Source organism: Botrytis byssoidea (assembly GCF_014898295.1).
Source record: "Botrytis byssoidea strain MUCL 94 chromosome Unknown BBYS_022, whole genome shotgun sequence".
NCBI classification, from domain to species: Eukaryota; Fungi; Ascomycota; class Leotiomycetes; order Helotiales; family Sclerotiniaceae; genus Botrytis; species Botrytis byssoidea.
In genome coordinates this window covers 40376-61841 of record NW_024065863.1, presented here as the reverse complement: position 1 = coordinate 61841, position 21466 = coordinate 40376, and the positions used below count along the sequence as shown (strand labels likewise).

Sequence of the window (21466 nt, the reverse complement as noted above, 5' to 3'; positions counted from 1 at the left end):
AATATAAGAAGGTTTCTAAGGGTATAAAAACTGATTTTTTTTAAACTCGTTTTTACTTGTTTTTACTTGTTTTTACTTGTTTTTACTTGTTTTTATTTATTTTTATTTGTTTATTTTTACAAATTGAAAATGTTAAATATAAGTAAAAGTATTATTACAAGAATATTAATAAAATTGAAATAGATATTAGAATATAGATATAAAATGATAATAATTTTAAATATATTTAAAAGTATTAGATACTTCTTCAAATAACAGTTTTATATTATTTATATTATCAATTCATTCAAATATTATCAAACAAAGTTATATTCAATATATTATAATTTCCTGTTGCTTTAATAAAATATAATGGAATTCTATTTCAAATTCTAATTCAAAGAAATCAATTTAAATAATAAAGTTCTTTGATTTATATAATTATTATTAATAAATTATTTATTACTTTAATATTGAGTATAATAATATCTAAATATAGGAAAAAAACAATAATAGATTTCAAAACGATTTTTAATATAATAAAAGGATATCTAACTTAGCATTTCAAAAATAATTATAATTCTAATATATTTATATACTTCTGGATTTATATATAAAATCAATTGAAGTATATATAAAAGCAAAACAATTCCTATAATTGAAAAGTATTATTATTTATTTTTTGATAATATATTCGAAATAATACTTTAAATAAATTCTCTAATTTAAATAACTTTGAGAATTTATAACTTATAAATATTATTTATATTATTATTATATAGAATAGATAAAGTAATAAAAAGAGATTTGTAATACTAAAAAAAAGAAAATATTAAAATCAAGATTTTATAAGCTTCTCAAAAAATAAATTTTATATTAAAAAAAATCGGATTTTATTGAATTTAATATTCTATAAAAATATTTAAATAGAATAAAGATTTAATATCTAATTTCAAAAATCAATAATATCAAAATATTCAGAGAAATATTATATATTCTATTGAAATAGAGTTATTGCCTCTTTTTGATATTGAGAATATAAATATTTAAGAATTAAATATAATATTAAACCTAATAAAAGTAATATCAATCTTATTAAGAACTTTACTATTACAACCCCAATCTATTCACAATCTCAAAAAAAGCAATCTGAAAACCAAGGATCTATTAAATATTGAGAAACAAGATAATATTGATGAATAAGAAAGTATTAATAAATAAAAGAATATTAATAAACAAAATAATATTAATAAATAAAATAATATTAATAAACAAAAAAGTATTAATAAATAAAAGAATATTAATAAAAAGCCTCTTAAAAATAAAAGGAAATATATACAAAAGAAATATAATAATTTACACTTGAAAAGAGTAGATAGAGATTAGAGAATAATATACTCTTATTACTATAATATAATAGAAGAGAATTATAATATATTAAAGCTTTTTTTATCTAAAACACTTAATTGAAATAATTAAAGCAGAAATTCGATTCAAAAGAATAAGAAGATTCAAAAGAATACTCTAACAATCATAAATATCAAATAAAAAAGGAGTGATTGTATTAGAATATGGAAAAAAAATCAAATAGATATATAATCTAGAAATTTAATAATAAAGATATTACAATTTCAAAAATAAAAAGGAATAAGAAGAAATAGGGATAAACTGATTGTAGAACTTATAGTATTATTTTTACATATTTTTTATTTATAATCTTATAATTCATATAAAGTTTTAATTTATATACTCTCAAATTTTTATATAAATATATATATAGTTCAAAATGTAACAATCGATCTATATATGAATATATATTTTAAATATAATAAAAAATAATGATATTTGAATTTGAATATAAAAAGGAATAATAAATTTCATTAAAAACGATAAAATACCTTAAAAATAAAAAATTTTCGTTATATATAACAATTAGATTAATTATATTAATACTTTAAAAACAATTTATTTAATATATAATAAAAGTATTATAGAATTTATGGCAATTACGAAAGGATCACTTCGTCAACCACGGATTCTGTCACCACAGGGATTGCTTCATTGTATTTCTTGTTCTTTCCTTCTTTACTTACAACGATTGTGGGCTTCAATTCTTCTTTGAACACGCAAGGCTCTTTGTCTTGCACGAGGCAGAGAACACATCACATATCTAGTTATCGATATTAGCTAGCTCGCAGAATGCAGAATTCAGTTGGGCCTGACAACCGCTTGAAGGTTGAGTTGAGAGAGCCTCTCTTAGACACAACAGGTTTCAAGCAACTTCGTGTCAGCAATGTTGAAGGGGATACCCTCGATATATCATTTCGACGCACTATTCTTGATCCAGAAAGCGGCAATCGGTTGAAAGTGCCTCCAGATTTCGGGCCTCTTCCAATCTACCCAGTAGATAGTTACAAGGATAAATTCGATCGATCTATATCTACAAAAGATGGATTATTTATTCCAGTTTATCGTGAGTCTGTTATTCTCCTGGTAATTGATTAGATATAATACATCAAGTTGAAAAATACTGACCTGAACTAAAAGAGCGTGAGGCAATGTGGATTAATTTCGAGTCAAATGGATTTTTCGCGGTTAAGGTCATTGTCGATGGTGTGAATGCTGTTTCTGGAGAATTAAGCACAGAATCCTTATCAAAGGATCTCAGACGCATAGCGCTACTTTACAAAAAGAGTTCAATCCAAGAATACATTCTAGCTGGGACTCTTGGGTCAAAGATGTTTGGACGGTGTTAAGATAAAGGGAGACAAGATCATGCAGTTTGTTGCGGCCCCAACCCCGAATTAGACCGTCACACCGTCAATCAAATCGTCGATCAAAGCGACTGACGGTATTCGTGGAATAAGGTTTGAGATTGTACCACTAGAGCTGGACTCGATAAAACGCATCCAAATCACTGTGCAGACGCTCTCAGGAAAAGTCATTCATATAAATGTCTCTCTCGAAACTGTCGTGAACACTCTCATCCACAAGATTCATGGAATTACTGGCATTCCCTGTGATGAACAACGAATTGTCTTTGCAGGTCATCAGCTTCAACGTCGTAAGTCAATTCGGCACGTTGTATGATCAATTGCTGACTCGTTACAAGATCATTATTCAACATCTTATGGCGTCGTGGCGGTAAGTTATGATTACATATATCTTTGATGTAAAAAATTTCAATGCATTGGGTTGGACTGATTTTCTCTATAGGGCTCACAACCTTTTCTGACCTTTAGTTCAGCTGGCGGGCCAAAATCTCACGCTGCTCAAAAATATATGCCCCAGATAGCAGCATAGAAACGATTGCTGGAGTATCATACGGCGATAAAAGAGAGCTATGGTGAGAAAAGAGATGTAATGTTTGCAGATGCCAATACAAATATTGTGCAAGATATAGAAGTCGATGACTTTCACGCAGATGACTAGGATATAGAGAACACTTTGATCATTAACCTACAGATGATAAATGCACCGGCCTCTGAGATCGTACTAGGTATGAAGCCTCCATCGTGTCCTATTTCAACGGCAGTACGCAAAGAGTATCACTGCCCACTTCTTAGCGTTCACAATGATGACGAGGAGAAGAACAAAGATAGCCGAGATAAAGATGAAGATGAGAAAGGTCGTGAAGTCTTCAAGGTCACAACTGATCAGTCGGGAACAAGCGATAGTTTTGCTCCGGTCGGGGAAATGAAAGAAAGATTGAGAGAGATTTCCAAGTTGCCAGATGACGCTATTTGAGTTGAAAGCAATCAACTTCAAATGGATAATATTTATCGGGGATTATATAACGCTGAATTGATAAACACTAGGGAATAGATAGCTTGACTATAATATAATACCTAGCTTAAAACAATTTTTTTTCTCTAAATTGGCTAGAATCAATAGTAGTCTATATACATCTGAGAGTAAATATCAATGTTTACTGGAAAGAGAAACGCTACTTTAGACTTTCCGGAATAACAAGCTATTCACTTGACTGAAACTACGGACGTTTTCTTTGTGATTTCTGTTCCTTTTTCGAAGATATCCAGCCAGGAGTAATGTTACTTTAACAAGAAAGTCTTTACCCATGGAAGGTATTCAGAGAAATGTATATTTGTGTAACTACTCGTGATATCGTTTCACTATCGCTGCACCGTGAATATATAAGCCTTCTAGAGGCTGGCTCTGACTCTCCGAGGGAGTTTCGAGGTGCTTTGGGATGTTACTCTCAAGAATTTAATTCGTGCTTTTGTGTTTTCTTCTTGAGTGTGAGTGAGTGGGCATCGAAAATTAAATGGCTTTCAGGCACATGCTAAACGGGATAGCAGCGATAAATTGCACCACTGCGAGATAGATATTTCTATCTGTCACAGAACTATGTTTTTGAATATCGCACAATCTGGTCTCAATTGTTTCAAGAACTTGAGGAATTGTTGATCTACTTTTTGATTCTTTGTGCTACGGTTTGTGTGAAGAATGAATGTAAGTCTTACATCTTGGCTTAAATCCTCACAGGTCTCACAAGCAGAGGCCGCAATTACTTACCGATATGTCACATCTAAACATTTGGAAAATGAAATGGTCAAGTCGTGCTTCAACCGCAAAAGATAGGCCGTTGATCACTTCGAGGACTTGCCCCCAAGTACATTTGTTACTAACAAAGCCACAAGACCACGTCAGACTGCAGGATCAAAGGCATGAATGGAGATAAGAACTATTCCATGCAAGCTTAGAGGAATTCAGGGACCCAGAGGAATTAAAAATGTATGAAATTATCGTTGTCCCATGATTGAAATATAGGAGAATAAAGAGAGATTTTTTCCGCTACGATTTAGTTTATGTAATCCACTCCAAATTGGTGGCAAACAAGCTATGATACAACTGGGGGAAATTCAAGGTCGGAAATGATCTTCAGCCCAACTGCGGATTTGATGGAAGTTCCGACAAGTGTGAGGTTCTTTCCAATCGGCCACCACTCTACCAGCGTCATCTGACCAACTGAAAACCATAGGAGTGAGATCCCCATGGCACTGCACAGTCTGTCTGAGATAGTCGACACAGTGGTCTATAGTTGCAATTAGCGACGCTATTCTATACAAGTCATGTTGCATTACTCACCAACGTGCATCCTATGGATCCTATGGCTTTCCTTCCTTGGATAATAATCCGGATCTAAAGCCATCCTCACTTTATTCTAGATCTTTGTTAGCTGTCTTTCTGGGCATGCTCAAGGCACTTCAAGTTGCCCACGTCAAAACTCACCACACAATGGAGGGTATGCATCACATCTAGACTTTTTAACTCATCAGCTACCAGTAGATATGAAGTGTAGGAGTTCAGTAGACTTACGCAACTTCGTAGTTGCCATGATCATCTTTCCATGTCCGGTCGGTCATACTCGAGGCTTCGTCTCCAACAAGGTTCATATATTGACCTACAATTACTTAGTTACATGTGGCAATCGCTACATCTACTTACTTACCTTTGAGCAGTTGATTCCATGCTGCATCTATCTCTGGTGAGGGATTCCCAACATACTGAGGCTCCCCTTCGATCGTCTCCCGGTATAGCGTCCCATTCTTATGGTAGTGAAGACCGCCAGTGAAACGAACAGTCTGTTCAGAAATTACACTCTTAATTGGATCTATGGAATGTCGTATGGTTAGCTAGTGGACTAGATTCTAATTGAATAAAGATAAATACCTAACTCGGTAGTGAAGCCTTTGAGAAAACCATCGTTGATTTGGGCTTTGGAAAGACGACCATGTAGCACAAACAAGGCGACGACAAGGACTGGACAGAGGATAAACAGAGATAAGGAAAAGAAGTAGAACGACCTAGAAACCGATACTTTTGAAGAATGGCTAGTTGTCACTGTAGCTCGATCTTCGGTGTCGGAGCCGTCTTCAACAGAGACATACTTCGTTTTCTTGTCGGCCAAAAAGAGCTTTATGAATGTCATATTTGCAACAGAAGATTTGAACAGAAGTTCACTGATGAATAGCTGGTGTATAGGTGGTAGATTCTGATGTTGGGGATACAAATTTCTCGGTGCAAACTAGAGAATCTTTGCAAAGAAATGCCGTTATGGTGCAATAGATGAAAAGCCCAACAAAGACCAATGATTATCTCGAGATGGGTTCTAGGAAGCGCATTTTCCGCATAATCTCACTGGACTCTTAGAGCAAGTTATGAAGCAACGTTGTATCTTTCTTCATGGAAAGTCAAAATACGAGATCACTTCTGATAAGCAAAGGAGGTTGATGAATTCGAGAACTGTGGAACGACTTTGGCTTCGATGTTCATGATACCTGTTCTATATGCTCCACTGTGGGGGGTATAGCGCTTAAGTATCTGACAAGCCTAGCGGGGTAACATCTCAGGGGGTAACATTTGAGGACCGTTAGCTTAACGCCACTGAACTGAAAGTTGTGAGGGGTACCTATACGAGTATACGAGTACATAAACTTTGTTGATTAACTATCTGATTGGACTGAGCGGACGGTACTAGGGTATAACTCTTGTGAAACACCGGTTGAACTCATTACCATCACCGCTGTTCTGAAGCTAAAGTTGAGGAAAATATATATTTTAGAGAACGAGAATATAATTATGCTTTACCACGCTTTTTGAGCGAAATAAAATAAAACGTTATAATCAAAAATGAGTTATAATAACTGATTGAATCATTAGCATGAACTGAAAAGAAATATAGATTGTTTTCATAAATAATCTTTTGTTTAGTATCGTATTGATTGAATTAGGTGATATTATCTTATAGGCAAAACAATCTGTCTGAGTATAAGGTTGAAGGTGGTCTTATAAACCAGTTAGTATGTTGATATGTTATAACTGGGAATAATATAGGCTTTATAGCTCATAAATGTTGGGTATGAAGCCTATTTAAATGTTCTCTTATAATTCAAAAGTAATTCTTAGGGTTAACGTGATTCATATACGAGTGGATCATATCACCGAATGGATTACTTCATTTTATATACAAAATTTGTCTATATATAACCATATACTTTCTTTATTTATTAATATAATTTTTCAGAAATTAAATGTATAGTATTTAATTATATAAATAATATAAAAATCTAATTTTCATTTCAAAATTCTAATTAATATAAAAGTTAATTAAAAAAGAAGGTTTTTGTCACGTGAATGGTTACACACACATAGAAGTTGTAAGCTTTACCACTACGCCACGCACGCAATCTGTCCAAAAGGCACAGTATCAGGGATCGATATCCTGACAGCTTACTATTATATATATATCTGTAACAGTTTTTGTAATACAAAGTATAACAATTTTGAATTATAATCAAAATATTTATAAAGAAATTAGAAATTATAGATATTTTATTTTTATTATTATTCTACGTTCTTTTATTTTTCAAAAATAATAACTAATTATTAAAATAGGAATATTATAAATGACTAATTTTGGTGCATTTTCAAGTGATCCATTCGATGATATGATCCACTCGCATATGAATCACGTTAGAGGAAAACACGTTTATTAATTCAGTATGACTAATAACCAAATATTTCATTTAATTCAGTTAATACGATATATTGTCATATCATATATCTCCTAACTCTCCCTCAAATTTTTTTTATCTCATTTACCTATAAATGCTTGCTTGACTTTCACAGGATTTTGTTTTTCTGTTAGTTTTGTGCACTAGTATATTAATATATACTCTTATACTTCTCTAATCCCTTCAAAGTATCTATTTTTGATAATTGACGTTGAGTAATTGTGTGGGCGCATGGATGTAGTCACCTGATCGCATACAGTAGCTTAGTTGGGTTGGATGATGGATTACCTAGAGCCTCATCGATGACTACAATTGCTTTGCTATCAATTGCTCCACTTTCACGTCCTCACAAATCGAATTTTTGCTGAAACAAAAAAAATCTAAGGTCTCAATGTTTAGGCTTTTTCCCATATACATATAGACCCAGCACTCATCAAAGACAAGCTTTTGAAAGCCCAGATATTATGATACGTGATGTTCAACTCTAACGGAGGGTTTCGAACAGTCCATCCCTACCGGGGTATCTTTAGGCTTACAGATAGTTCGAGTGCCTTCAAAAACAAATGTTAATTGATAATTTCTATCATCAATCGAGAATATAAACAAGGATATTTAATTTAGAAATCACAAGGATTTGGTTCACACTAAGATATATTAAGGCTCGTGGATATCTCGGATATTCCAAAGAATAAAGCTTATTTGATGGGCCCCGCTGTCAATAAAAAGTGTGTAGTAAACCAGACGGGTCTTTAAGCTTAAAATCACATAGATTTGATACATTATGATATCATGATATTGTAAGGCTTGCCAGTATTTCGGATCTCCTAAAGAACAAAAGTAATTCGATGTCTTTCACGATCGATGTAAACTGCTTGGCAAGTGGACAAGACGTGTCTCGAGTCATAACAGGAAGGTATAGTCAGAAGTGTTCTCAATCTCATACTCTGAAAGTCGCTTTGCTGTTTGATCGCTGTAAACCATTTCTAAATATTTCCAATCGCTACATTTGCATTCATATCTACTGCCCAGAAAACCAAAACGCTCCCACCTAGGAGTATCACAAGCTTGTCAAGACTTCCATCGAGCCCGTCAACAACATGGCTTTTCAAGATACAGATGAAAGTAAACTTCCCATGCTCAACGAAGACGAAGATGAAAATTCGATTTCTTTTGCTTCTTCACCGCCAACGCAAAGCCGTCATAGGACCTGTTCTATGCTCCTAATCGGCCTCGTCTCGAGCATTCTACTTGCACTCTCAGTCATTTGGGCTTTCCAGTCTATCGTACTGCCTACCCATACCAACCCCCAACGAATCCTCAAAAGTCCCTGCGGAAACTCATCCAGTGAAGCGCTCGCCCGAGGATGTCACTTCGACGTTCTTTCTTTCTGCTGGGTCCCAGATGAGTGCTTTGATCGAGACCTGACAGAAAAGTTCCGCAAAGCCGGGCCGTGGATATTCTACACCGATCAGAACAAAACTTCATCAGTCACTGAAGAACAATTCGGATCCGACACGCAACCCGTTTACCTCACCAATAAACTTCATAAGACTCATTGCGCCTACAACATTCTCAGATTCCACAAAGCACTGACTGAAGGTCGAATGGTCCACAAAGAAGATGTCTTGACTCACACGGAACACTGTTCACAAGTTCTGACGAGAATAAATGACCCGGATGATATTGAAGTTAGGGCAAAAATTCAATATCCTGATTGCGGTTACTTCTCGAAGGACTTTCCAGGGAAGGCAAAGGAAGGTGTACATAACCACCATCATGGACACTCAAACATGGTATAGTGCTCCATGATTTCTTAGATAGCTTCATGGGATACCTCTAAATGTAGTTGTTTAAAAAGCACTTGCTGTCAGCACGTTGTAAATGATTTTTTTGGACTGCTCTTTGCCACAAATTTGGATTCTTGTTGTGCCAAGTTCTCTAGGAGATGAATGGAGATGATTTAAATATTTATCATGAAGCATGGAAGAATTTAAATAGCCATTCTTTCCAAGAATCTATGGAATTCAATCTCGTTGTTACACTATGTTCTTTCCATGCAACCGTCTATTAGTTCTTGCTTTGTATTCAATATGTCATGTTCTAGGTAAGTCTTCACATGTATCCTCTGTGTTTGCATCAAGAACTAGCAAATTGTCTACTCAATTGAAAATCTAACTTCCATTTCTTCAAATACAACTACAAGCAATTATTACCTTAATCGGTTACCTTCCAACTTTTTGGCAAGATTCTCTCTGGTTCCTTGGACCACGCTAGCAAGGCATCAAAATCGTTACAAACGTGCATGACTCCATGATCAGCCACGCGATGGGGGTCGCCTTCAATGTGTCCTTCAGCGGTAGAGTCAGCGAAGCACATCAAAGCCTGCCGGATGTAGTTAAAACAATGTGCCTTGTGCTCTTCCCATGTTAAAGTTACACCACTGTGGTAGCCTGGCAGTTGTTCTTTGGGGATTCCGGCAGCCAGAAGACCAAAGTCCTCAAGTATAGATGTCTATCACAGGGGTTAGGAGCGTGAATTGAAGTGTCAGGAACGGGAAAATGGCTTACCAGACAATGCATTTGATGGAATGCGGCAATTTCGAACAGATCTCCTGCAAACATTTTTTGAGGTCCGCTGCCATCATATGGCTTGGCTCGTACAAACGCTAAGGATCTTTCAATCAGACATGTTCGAAACGTGGGATAATTTATAAGAGGCTCTTTTACCATGAGAAAGACCTTGCCATGAGCTTAGAGTTTGATTGAACAGACCGCGGTCATGAAATGCATCGGCATCTATCTGGTACTGATCTGGACCAGAGGGCTTGGGGATACCCCTTGAGCTGACATCTGGCCCTGAGGTCAGTGGCTTTCGAGCGATCAGGATGGTTGACTGGCGTGGGAGACTTACCATGAGGTACGAAATGATTGTAATCACTTCCTGCCGGCCAAACCTGATTATCACAGGTGCCAGCTTTGCTTGTGTCATTCCTCAAGATAAGAGCAGTCGTACCAAGAAGGCAGACAATGAGAATAGCCTCAAGACAACAACGAAATATCTGTATGCGAGAGAAGAAAATTTCACGATTAGAAGTGCGTTTGATTCTGCTAGCGAATGTTGTATCTTCTGCATCATCGTCTGACGACGAGGTGCGTCCAAGTAGCTTGTTTTCTTCCATTGGAGTAAATGAAGCGGTACTGATAGTGCTTTTGAAAAACGTCGAAAGTAGAAGAGAAGAGGTGTCAATGGTATGATGTGGAGTTCTCTTGAGAGCGTCGATAGGTATTACAGGCCCGCTTGTTTTCATACATGGCCCAGCAAATTGGCAGCAATAAGGAACTCTATCTATTCTGGCCGCGTAAGCTTCCTTAGCGAACCTAGAAGGCTATTCTACCAATTAACGGGAGTGGAGCACACCATGCCTTGTCTTTCCATTATTGAGATCCGATTTTCTGGCTGCTAGCCCACTTGTCCACATGAGAATAACTCCCTTTCTGTTTGACAGCTCTGGAATGCTTGAATTACTCGGGGAAAGTAGCAGCGAGGTTCAATTGGATGAAGTCTTGAGAGTCAACAAAAGCTGACCAGATCGGGCTGGGTAGAGGGTCTGCATACTACAGTAGATCACACTATTTTCCCCCCATAAAAAAGGTTTATTTTTAAGTTTTCCCAATCATGCAAAAGTGGGACATCGGTTCAACGACAGGGATAGCATGCTTTTTAATCGAATCAAGCCGTATATCGACCCACTTTATTAATTTAACAAGTAAGCATAACCATCGGCCCAAGCCTTCGGTCACCGAGTACGAAGTACTTTGATTTGAGTTTTCGTTGACTAAAGATACTCATTACTAATCATGGGCCTTCGTTTACGCTCAGTACGAAAGGAGAAGGCCAGTGATTACAAAGTATCCGGAAAAGCAAAGCGTAAAAAATGCCTCGTGAATGTGGTAACGGCCTTCTCTGTGGATTCAAGTGGGAGGATTAAACTTCTCGACGTGTCCAGATATTCAATCCCACCTTTTTCCCGCCCAGAGCGGGGAGCCCAGCATGTAGCGTGCGCGTATCCCCAGTCCCATTAGAGTGGAGATTTCTCCAAAACACAGCACTGCCCGCAACCCCACGTACTGTTAACTCGTTCGTAGCCTTGCAATCAACAATACTGCACCATCTCTGATCCTCCACGCTCCAGTCTACCGAAATCTTAGGAAAACGAGTCCCGCAGTTGGAGCATTCCACATCAAGCACGGCGAAAAAAGTGGTCTCCCTGTTCGTTGTTTGATTTCTCGCGGCAGGGTTGATTGCCCAGTCGTAGTGATTCGTATACTGCTGGCCTTCTAGATATCGTGTGACCTGCAGGCTCTCCATCATTTCAAGGTCAACGTAACCCTGAAACTCTGAAGCTCTGGACCTAATGCATTGAACGATAGGATCGTCCGAAGGCAGATATGCAGTGGAACTCGTTCGCTCATGTGTAGCTACTACCCGCCCATCAGTTTCTATGGCACGAGAGGGGCGAAACCTAGACTGTCTGCATGACTCGTTAGCACCGGTACCTGGATCTGCCATCGAAACCATGACTTACGCGATCTGGACCAGGTGAGCAGTCTCTCGAGGAGTGATAAAGTTCTCGATATGTTGGATAAGTGGATCATATGATAAGGTGCGGACTATATATTGCGGTTGCGAACAGGAGTTTCCGGCCAAGAAGCCAGGTACCGTTATGGATGGTGAAACAACTGAAAATACTGCAGCAAGTAGAGCCACGATAGAAGAAATGTAGAAAATCTGCTTGAGAAACATTTTGTATAAACAGTAGTGTACTAATATAAAAAGGTCTTGAGAAAGTCCCGAATAGGAATCACAAAGATTTGAAACACCTCTGTGACAGGGTAATAGGGTGATAGAACAGATATTTGACCCGCCTTATATCCTCGATGGTAACATAATGGCACAAGATAAGACATGCCAACTTTAGCATACGCCAAGGAGACTTAATAACGTTGACTTTGTGCCAGCAGCTGGAGAAATAGTTATACCAAGAGGTGGAAGTGGCGCAACACTATTCTGTGGGCCGATCCGCCGAGCCCTGTTTCCCAGCAATATGGCACTATCATGGGTATGATCATCAATTCATAGTATGAAGAGGTGATCAGTCTTTTGGGACCCCTTGCATATCAGAAGGGGTGTACAGTTTTTCCTCTTAAGGTAATATCGCCGGAACACCTTGATATCTTTTAGTGTGGTATGAGGGTGATATGATCTATGCGGCAGTAACCATCATAGAGCAAAACTCCATATATTCATGCCTCGAGTAGTACAAAAGCTACTCGGGGTCTAGTACATATTCATTCAGACTACTTCATTCTATCTTTATGAATATTATTATTAGATTTAATATAAAATAATTACATGCTAGCCTCAAAGTCATGAAGAAAAATTATTATATTTCCAATTTTTTTGAGATTTATTCAAGATAAAAATTAAAACGTTTACATGTTAGTTTTTATTTCCTTTTATATAGATTTAGAATTTGTCATGCATGTTACCTCGGTCTTTTTCGTCTCTTTTCAGTCTTTTCTAAGGGGCTTTTAAAAAGTATAGTATTTCGAAATTCTTATTTCAATAAGTTTCCATCTAGAAAAGAAAAAGAGACTAAAGTAGTAGATACTGAAGTATCAAAAATGTTATTTGAAGCCACGCTAGTCATAAACTTTAACTTTTGAGGTACTAATACATAGAATGTTACTATATGAGGTTATTACTGTAATTTGTATCAAAAGTAGACCAGTGCTAGCAACGGTTGTACCTGGCACAGGAACGATACAGTATTGCCCTTTTAGCTCTGAACTCAGCTATATTAAGATGGCAGTTCTAGCAGCGGTCCCTTTACTAGTTCAGCGTAACTATGGTTGTTGAAACTTTGTATTTGTTCACGAAAAGTAATTGTCTTCGGCCGCGCGATGCAGTCAACAAAGTAGACTCTGCATGATAAGCTCACCTCGTTGAAAAGTCTAAGAAACAACAATATTTAAACCTGCTTCTTCCCACTCTCTCTGAATCCTCATCAGACTCACACAACTGACAAGTCAAACATTATCAAACTCCTTACGTTTTCATCTTTCAACTTAACATCAAGTTACTTAAAGCAATCATGCATATGCTCAAGATCACCGCAATTTTGGCGTTCGCTGCCAGCTTCGCTGCCGCTGCCCCTAGTTCAAGGCTCAACGGGGTTGCAAAGCGCCAAACTACCGAGTTCGGCCCATACCCTGAGGACGACTATAATACAAAACGCCAGACAACCGAGTTTGGTCCTTATCCTGAGGATGATTACAATACTAAACGCCAAACTACCGAGTTTGGTCCATACCCAGAAGATGATTACAATACCAAGCGTCAAACCACTGAATTTGGCCCTTACCCCGAGGATGATTACAACACCAAGCGTCAGACCACTGAGTTCGGCCCCTACCCAGAAGATGATTACAACACCAAGCGTCAGACCACTGAATTTGGTCCATACCCTGAGGATGACTACAACAACAAGAACTAACGTAAGATATTTATGCGCTTTTGTTTCCTCAAGAATGAACTTCAAGACTAACTTGTTGAAACCCATAGTCTCCTACGTCTAAGCTGAGACTGCCCGTCCAACATAAGTCACATTCACATGTCGCTCTTAATGCTTCTTTACTGATACTCGGGTTTCACTATTGGGTCCGCCCTCGGCGCGGAGTTGACATATACCGGGATTTTTTGATACTCGCATCTAGAAACAATCAATGAATACAATATGTTTCTCTTACTTGGCTTATAGTTCTTATTGAAGTGATTTTGAATGTGACATGAGTGTTTACCAAGTACTTTGAAGCTTGAAAGCGATAGTAACCAATGTAAATGGAAAACGAAATCAAGTGAATTAAATTGGTCTGACGCTACTCAGCTCTTAAGAGCTACAAATTTGCCTCGGAGCAACTTTGGGACAAAAGCTCTGCTGTTGAAGAAGCATCGATACTCACATCGCATGCATGCCACTTTTAACTCGGCCACTACCTACTCAAGCTTTTCTCACTAGATTATACTTGTGCTTGTTGCAAGTCCAGCTTAGAAATAGATATATGTAATGCTCTTGGGGACCTCTTCGGGATACAGAAAACAGAGGAACAAGCCACTGTCCCTGGAGGATCAATCCGTCAAGTCATCCAGAAAGATCCACTTGATCTCGAACGGTACGGTATCGCGAATAGAAGCGTAATAAAGCTTCATCTCTTGGGACCAGACACATTCCATATAATCACGGGAAAAGAGCCAGCTCCAATACCTAGCATGGCTAGGCTCTATGCTGAACTTGGACTTCCATGTTTCATTTTCTATGAAGAAAAGACTGCTACTTAGGCGCAGATTTTGGATCATGTCATGTTGAAAATTGATGAAGAGATGGATTAGGAGGTCACTGGTGATTTAATAGGTGAGAAGACCTTTGAACCTAGGATTGTGACGTTGAATCGTAGGCGGCGAAGAGTTTATCCGCATCCGTGGGTAATTTGCGGATAATCCGCTCCACAAATTACCCGCCAAGAATCCTACCTAATCACAGATCATTTGTAGCTTTGAAATTATTTGTCCTATATGAATGATCTTTAAACTGTTTATTTATCTATAAACAAATAAATAGACAAATATATAGATTATTTCCAAACTTAGATACACTTTAATGTGTATATTAATTTTAGAATCTATACTGATACTATACGGCATACCAACAAACAAAATGCTCACCAGGGGAGATGAGTTTCAAATCGTCGGAAATGGATCTCCAATGTAAGATGCGTTCTAAGCAGGTTGTAGTATTAGGATTCCCAAGCAAAGCTTTGATGATAGACACAGGAAAACTCACAGTTCTTCACTGGGGTATACATTTCTCTTACTTAAGTTGATCGACTTATCGTAATTGCTGTTAGTAGGTGTACAGTAATATTGAACATTGCTGAACATTTAGACAATACCTTATACCTCGCAAAGCAAGCAACAACAACCATTAAAAGTTTCTCGGATTTACGGATAATTTTCTCTCTCGTTTCGCAGTCGTAAACCAGATTCTCTTTGCACAGGTAGATGGTAATTCGCAGATGTAGTTGATACACCAACTGAATACGATTCTTTCTTTGTTTGTCCAAGAAGTTTTTTTAAATATTCTTGCTTCATTAGAGTTTCTGGACCTTGGTGGATGATAATGTGAGAGATACCTAATGAGGGAATCGTTCTGCGAGATTAAAAAATCCACTCCTTCCTGCATCGACTTGGGCCACGAATGCCTTCACTATGACTTCCTCATTCCTCGAAGTCGAATTGAAATCCGCTATTGATGGTTTCTCAGGTGGTTACCAAACGATTGCCATAAACAATGACAGTGGTGACAAAATGGAGATATCTTTTCATCGAACGGTTCGGATACCGGATGACGGCAAAAACTACGAGCTTCCCCCTAACCTTGAAAAATTCCCTCTTTTTTCAATAGATGATCACGCAGTGAAGCTACTTGTCGATATTGTTAGGAAGGGAGGTGTATTTATTCCTATTCGGCGTAAGTCTAATTTATCCGCACCCATGCATGGTTGCCATGCTGATGAACGGATTAGAACACGAGGCTTTGTGGATTAAATTTCATGCGTACGGGACTTCGCGATTTGCAGTCAAAGTCTTTGTTAATGGAATTGATGCTATGTCAGAAGAGAGCAGACATTGTGAGATGAAACCTGGGGAGCCTTTCGCTGAATCAGACGGAGAGCAAGATTATCTTGTAGTACCAGGACAAGAATGGTTTGGTGACTTTGTCAGAACTAATAAGACAGTCATACAGCCTGTAGCAGTGCCTACTGGCTCTGGATACTCGGTTGAAGCACAGGTCAAAGATTTCGACAAAATTTCTGGCCTGCAGTTCGAAATCATTCCATTTCGCGTATTGTCTTACTTTGATGGCAAAATAATCATTACAATTCTGACGGGCAAGAGTTTCCCTGTAAATGTGAACTCCGACATGACTGTTGCAACGCTCAAAGGTCGTATATAGGGCAAAGAAAGCATACTGACAGATCAGCAGCGTCTTGTATTCATGGGAAAGATACTCGAAGAACACCGTTAGTTTGACTAAATTGAAAACATTCACAAGCAGCCGGACCGACATGTGATTTGCGGATACCTTAGGAGATAATAGTGTAGAAGAAGTCCGTAATATATCATGAGCTTCACAATGTACATGCTAATCTGATTTTTAGGGAATGACTTTGTATTTAATTCTCAGACTGTGTGGAGATTCCGGTTCTTCAAAATTGTCCTTTTGGGAGAAAGAGTTGCTACAAAAGAACATGAAGAGAGAATTCGAAAAGAAGAAAAAGGAGTTTTACGACAAATAACATGAACTGACATTGGTACCCCGTGGCTCTATTCATCAAGCAATTCGAAGAGACTGTTTTCATAAAAACAGATACGACGAAAAAAATGCAGTTATGTTCAACATACAATTACTTGCCCCCAAAACATTCCACTTAGTCACAGGCACACCGCCTCCTCAGACTCCGGTTTCCGCCAAAACCTACGCTAGATACGGATATCCATTTTTCCAGATGTATAACGAGCCAGGAGCCTTCATGGGTACTCTCGAAGAGTTTCCGAAAACCGTAGAAGATATTGATAAGGAAAAGATTGTGAATTTGGAAGTCCACCAACCAGACAACGTTTTGCATTTCAGGAGTGTGAAGTTGAATACGGTGGATAAGATGAGCCAATTCTACACCAAAACTGCTGTTTCAGATAAGAATGGGCAGAATTAATATCGGTATGATAATTAGAAAGTTGGAAAGAAGGCAATATGTGATAGCTTAGACAAATTGACTGTTTTGTGCTTTTTATGATTTAAGGGTATCGCATGATTGAGATAGACTGAATTCACAGAGCCTCATATATTCTCCCTGTATACTTTGAGCTTATGACTGTGTTCTAAAGAACTACTTCCAATACATGACGGACCACTAGTGGGTATGTGGATCGACGGGTTACTTCCCAAATTTGGATATTCCTCACAAATTCATTCTTCAACTGTTTGATGTCAGAATTCAAACTTTAATTGTTCTATCTTTAACGAACAATTATGATAATTTTTAAAACAATGATCCAATATATGAAAGAATATTTACAAGTACATCTTTGTAATATCGCATCAGTTTTTACACTCACTGGGAGGGGTCGTGATAACATATCATATCATAGGTCTCGCTATGTCAATATCATCCTCTGGAGAGAAAGAGCGATTGGTAAAGCGAACGAAGAAACATGCCGAAAAGAAGGAAAGGGAGGCAGACGACAAGAAACATGAGCTGACAGAGTAATAGTTCGGTAGGTTGAGTGGGGCTTGGTTTGATTGTTTTTCTTAAAAGATATAGATTGACGTTAAGATTTCCGGTCAGACCTCCAAAAAAATTATCATCATAAAACGGTCTGTATGATACGTCATAATTGGTGCTTAGTCGCAAAAGGAAGGTGGAGGTTGAAGGGGGTGCTTTCCCATCCGATTTGTAATGAGGTAGAGTATAAAGAGACCATCTCTTTTACTACCATTTCTAAAAAAAAGAAACTCATTATCCACTCACTCAAGCAACCTGTTTTCTTCCGCACTAGATTTGAGCGAGACGATCTATCCTCATACTACCATCTAGCCCCTGACCCGATATCTTAGCTGGTGACTAGATCACAGTGTAATAAAAAATCGACATCTCATTGTTTCTGAGCTCTGAACTTTACATCCCAAAGCAATACTCCAACGAAGCATAGTAATAAACATGTCAGATATCAAGATGCCGGAGATAACAGACCGAACTTCCTCGAAGAACAACAAGAGAATGGGGCTTCGACAATCTCTTTCCAGCATGAATTCCACTGCCTCAAGCTATTGGGGAACGAAGGCAGAGCTATTGCAACTCGAGCTCGAAGAGATGGACGAAAGATACACCGCAAGCAGAAACAGAACTAGTACTTTGTCAGGGATTTATTTACAGAGCCATGAGCAAGAATTTTTGAAGAGACGGAATGCCCTTGAGGAGCTTGTTCTAGGAGCACTCCAGAAAGAACACGAGCTGGAGATGGCTTTGGAGAGTGCCGCACAATGTTCGAATGGCGAACAAGCAGAACGTGCTTTTGTCCAACTTTTGCTGCTGCACTACATTAAAAACCCGAAATCTCAAAAATCCAACTTCAGACGAGACGTTGAAGATTATTATGGAACTCTGAGGGTTGTAGACAATGATGATGCCGAGGAGGAGCAGACTGAAAACTGGTGCCCTGTTACACAAGCCTGGGCATCTTGTCACAGGAAAGCTGCCCACTTGATCCCTCAACGAATCCGTCAGAAGGGTATGGATCTCATCTTCGGGGAGGAATCTATGGGTGAGATGTACTCACCGAGAAATGGCTTGATGCTCGAAAGCCAGGTAGAAAAGCACTTCGATCACTTACAGCTAGCCATTGTTCCATGTAAGGACGATTCCAATGATTTTGAGCTACGAGTCATCGATAAAGGCTTGTGTAAGATGATTCATGTTGAGTCAAGGTGCTCTTTTGGAGACATGCATGGAAAAAAGTTGAAATTCCTTAATGCAAATAGACCAAGAGAGAGATACTTGTATTTTCACTGGATGATATGCATGGCATTAGCCAGTTCAAAACCGATTAATCAGGAGAGGGTCAAAAACGAGAGAGAACGCCATCAGAAGTTTTGGGGCACACCTGGGAGATGGGTGAGAGAAGAGATGATTAGGGGATTGATCAAACATACGGGCCACGATCTTCCAGTAGATCATACAATTCCAGAAGAAGGCAAGGATGTTACGGAGTTAGTAGAGGAGATATGCAAGCCATATAAGCGTAAGGAAGATGATGAAGAAGACGATGAGGAAAATGATGAAGATTCATGAATCAGTTCATATGGCTCGCAGAGAACTTGTCAAGTTGTTAGTTTAGAGTTGAGGGGAGTATGGTTTACATTTCAGGAGTGCGAAGCTGAATACAGTGGAACAGATGAGCTATTTCTATACTGGATTGGTTTTTTGAAAGAAGGATGCATAGATATAATATAGTAACAGAAATTAGAGTAGTTTGAGAGGAGGCAATAGGTGGTGGTGATTTGAACAGGTCGATTTTCTTGTGGTTTTATGGATTGAGAATATTGCACACTTAAATTAAGCTCAGTTCACGGAATCCCATATATTCCCCTTCTATAAAATTTGAGTATATAGATTGATTCTAAAGAACTGCTTCCAATGCATGTCCGACCACCTTATTTCTGCGCAAGTGGTCAATGTAGTAACAAGCAATAATGCACACAGCCCCACTGCAAGTGAAAAGTCTAACTAAAGTACGCCCTAAGCTTAATGAACATATGTGTCATCGATCCCAACCTAACTAATTTTAAGGGCAATTGGCGCAGAGATCCTCAATGACATGTGTCCATAGAAAACTCAATCACATGATCATGAAACATTAGAGGCCACAGGTCATCTCATTCGCCTAATTATAGAAGATAATCTAGAATGTGAGAGAATCATTACAGACAATGTCGGACATTAGAACTGAAGGAACTTTCATGAACCAGTCCCCGAGATTCTGAATTCACTACGCAATTTACAGAACTGAAGCCATGGAAATGGACTGCTCCGAGCACGGAAATTCTCATCAATCGAATCTTTTAAGCGTGTGGCATCATTCAGCAAGTTTTGTTACAGTTGGGGTGTGTGCTATTGAAAAATCAGATCCATGTGCGTTGAGAGCTTCTGTGTGGCTCAGTACCCCACAAAATTTAAGTTTGAGCCGACGTCTCGCTTAGCAATCTGGGGGAAACCGGACTAGAAGTTCTTTTAGTACATGATATTCCAGACGTCAATTCTACACCCAAAGTGAAAAATTTGTTTGATCCACTAGCTATACTTCCGAGCTAGTTTTGTTAAATTGTCGTAGCTTGCTAATGCTTATCTATACCATGAAATGCGACACTAAACATTTTTTTCCTCGCATAAATCTTTTGTCTGTATATAACTTTTGAAGACTACAAAATTTCTGAAACTCGGAAAGTATTTACGACCACTTATTGACATATTCAGAATCTCACCGAAACTCCAAGATGTCTCGAACATCACCTGCTCAAAACTTGCCTATTGGGGCCGATGAATCCTCAGCGCCCCTTCAACAGGATCAAGAAACTATTCCCAGACGCGTCGAATACCGACCCGAGAACCAGCGCGAATACAACAATGCTGAGAAATTTACCCTGGATCCAAAGATTCGTGAGGATCCTCTGTTCTTGAATATCCTTTCGGGGATGGATGACGTACAAATCGCCGGCCAACAACGGGAAATACTGAATGGACATGGGGCGGAACAATATGCTGCACAGAGTGGTAACGAAATAATAATGAACTGGATTTCACATGTGCAAAGCGAAAGCGAAAATTTTACAAAGTACGAGTATGATATGAACGAGGATATCAACAATGGAGATATTAGTCTCAATGGGTATGGGGCCAATGCAAGCTTACTCAGCCCAAAAGAGCTCTTCGAAACTAAAGAGGAAGTCGACCTCAGAATCCAATCCGCCATCGACATCATATCGTTTTACACTGAGCGACCTGCATTCATCGCAAAGAAATCCACTTCCGCTGCCAATGGCGATGAAAGTTATTCGGGGCGAAATCGATAGTGATAATATTTAAGACTTACGAGATTCAATCTCTCATAAATGTGATGGATGATTAGTGTTCTGTGTAAAGTTTCATCAGCTGATAAGTTTTTAGACCGAATAATACTGCATAATTGCATGCGGATATTCTCTCTCCAATTCAAGTAGGAGATTGAGATATGAGAAACTTCAGGAATCCTCGGACTTCTGATTGAAGCTCCCC

At 38.2% G+C, this 21466-nt stretch overlaps 9 protein-coding genes across 9 annotated transcripts; 6 read left to right on the top strand and 3 right to left on the bottom strand.

Moving 5' to 3' along the window:
* Positions 1–2178: 2178 nt before the first annotated feature.
* Positions 2179–3726, top strand: EAE97_009415 (uncharacterized protein; the record flags this gene model as incomplete). Its single annotated transcript, XM_038879930.1, has 5 exons — positions 2179–2452; positions 2527–2728; positions 2847–3043; positions 3092–3123; positions 3445–3726. 5 exons carry the CDS (start codon positions 2179–2181, stop codon positions 3724–3726), a joined length of 987 nt encoding a protein of 328 aa, XP_038729041.1.
* A 1136-nt stretch (positions 3727–4862) lies between these two features.
* Positions 4863–5932, bottom strand: EAE97_009414 (uncharacterized protein; the record flags this gene model as incomplete). The annotated part of the gene is made up of 6 exons (XM_038879929.1): positions 4863–5035; positions 5089–5164; positions 5233–5263; positions 5320–5404; positions 5453–5614; positions 5674–5932. 6 exons carry the CDS (start codon positions 5930–5932, stop codon positions 4863–4865), a joined length of 786 nt encoding a protein of 261 aa, XP_038729040.1.
* Positions 5933–8614: 2682 nt separating this feature from the next.
* On the top strand, positions 8615–9316 carry EAE97_009413 (uncharacterized protein; the record flags this gene model as incomplete). Its single annotated transcript, XM_038879928.1, has 1 exon — positions 8615–9316. One exon carries the CDS (start codon positions 8615–8617, stop codon positions 9314–9316), a length of 702 nt encoding a protein of 233 aa, XP_038729039.1.
* A 415-nt stretch (positions 9317–9731) lies between these two features.
* EAE97_009412 (uncharacterized protein) lies at positions 9732–10695 on the bottom strand (the record flags this gene model as incomplete). Its single annotated transcript, XM_038879927.1, has 4 exons — positions 9732–10028; positions 10085–10182; positions 10244–10366; positions 10428–10695. The coding sequence occupies 4 exons, from the start codon at positions 10693–10695 to the stop codon at positions 9732–9734; spliced, it is 786 nt and encodes a 261-aa protein (XP_038729038.1).
* An 806-nt stretch (positions 10696–11501) lies between these two features.
* Positions 11502–12320, bottom strand: EAE97_009411 (uncharacterized protein; the record flags this gene model as incomplete). The annotated part of the gene is made up of 2 exons (XM_038879926.1): positions 11502–12048; positions 12103–12320. The coding sequence occupies 2 exons, from the start codon at positions 12318–12320 to the stop codon at positions 11502–11504; spliced, it is 765 nt and encodes a 254-aa protein (XP_038729037.1).
* Positions 12321–13671: 1351 nt separating this feature from the next.
* Positions 13672–14073, top strand: EAE97_009410 (uncharacterized protein; the record flags this gene model as incomplete). Its single annotated transcript, XM_038879925.1, has 1 exon — positions 13672–14073. The coding sequence occupies one exon, from the start codon at positions 13672–13674 to the stop codon at positions 14071–14073; it is 402 nt and encodes a 133-aa protein (XP_038729036.1).
* Positions 14074–15842: 1769 nt separating this feature from the next.
* Positions 15843–16590, top strand: EAE97_009409 (uncharacterized protein; the record flags this gene model as incomplete). The annotated part of the gene is made up of 2 exons (XM_038879924.1): positions 15843–16104; positions 16160–16590. 2 exons carry the CDS (start codon positions 15843–15845, stop codon positions 16588–16590), a joined length of 693 nt encoding a protein of 230 aa, XP_038729035.1.
* Positions 16591–18370: 1780 nt separating this feature from the next.
* EAE97_009408 (uncharacterized protein) lies at positions 18371–19486 on the top strand (the record flags this gene model as incomplete). The annotated part of the gene is made up of 1 exon (XM_038879923.1): positions 18371–19486. The coding sequence occupies one exon, from the start codon at positions 18371–18373 to the stop codon at positions 19484–19486; it is 1116 nt and encodes a 371-aa protein (XP_038729034.1).
* A 1202-nt stretch (positions 19487–20688) lies between these two features.
* On the top strand, positions 20689–21264 carry EAE97_009407 (uncharacterized protein; the record flags this gene model as incomplete). Its single annotated transcript, XM_038879922.1, has 1 exon — positions 20689–21264. One exon carries the CDS (start codon positions 20689–20691, stop codon positions 21262–21264), a length of 576 nt encoding a protein of 191 aa, XP_038729033.1.
* Between the last annotated feature and the right edge of the window lie 202 nt (positions 21265–21466).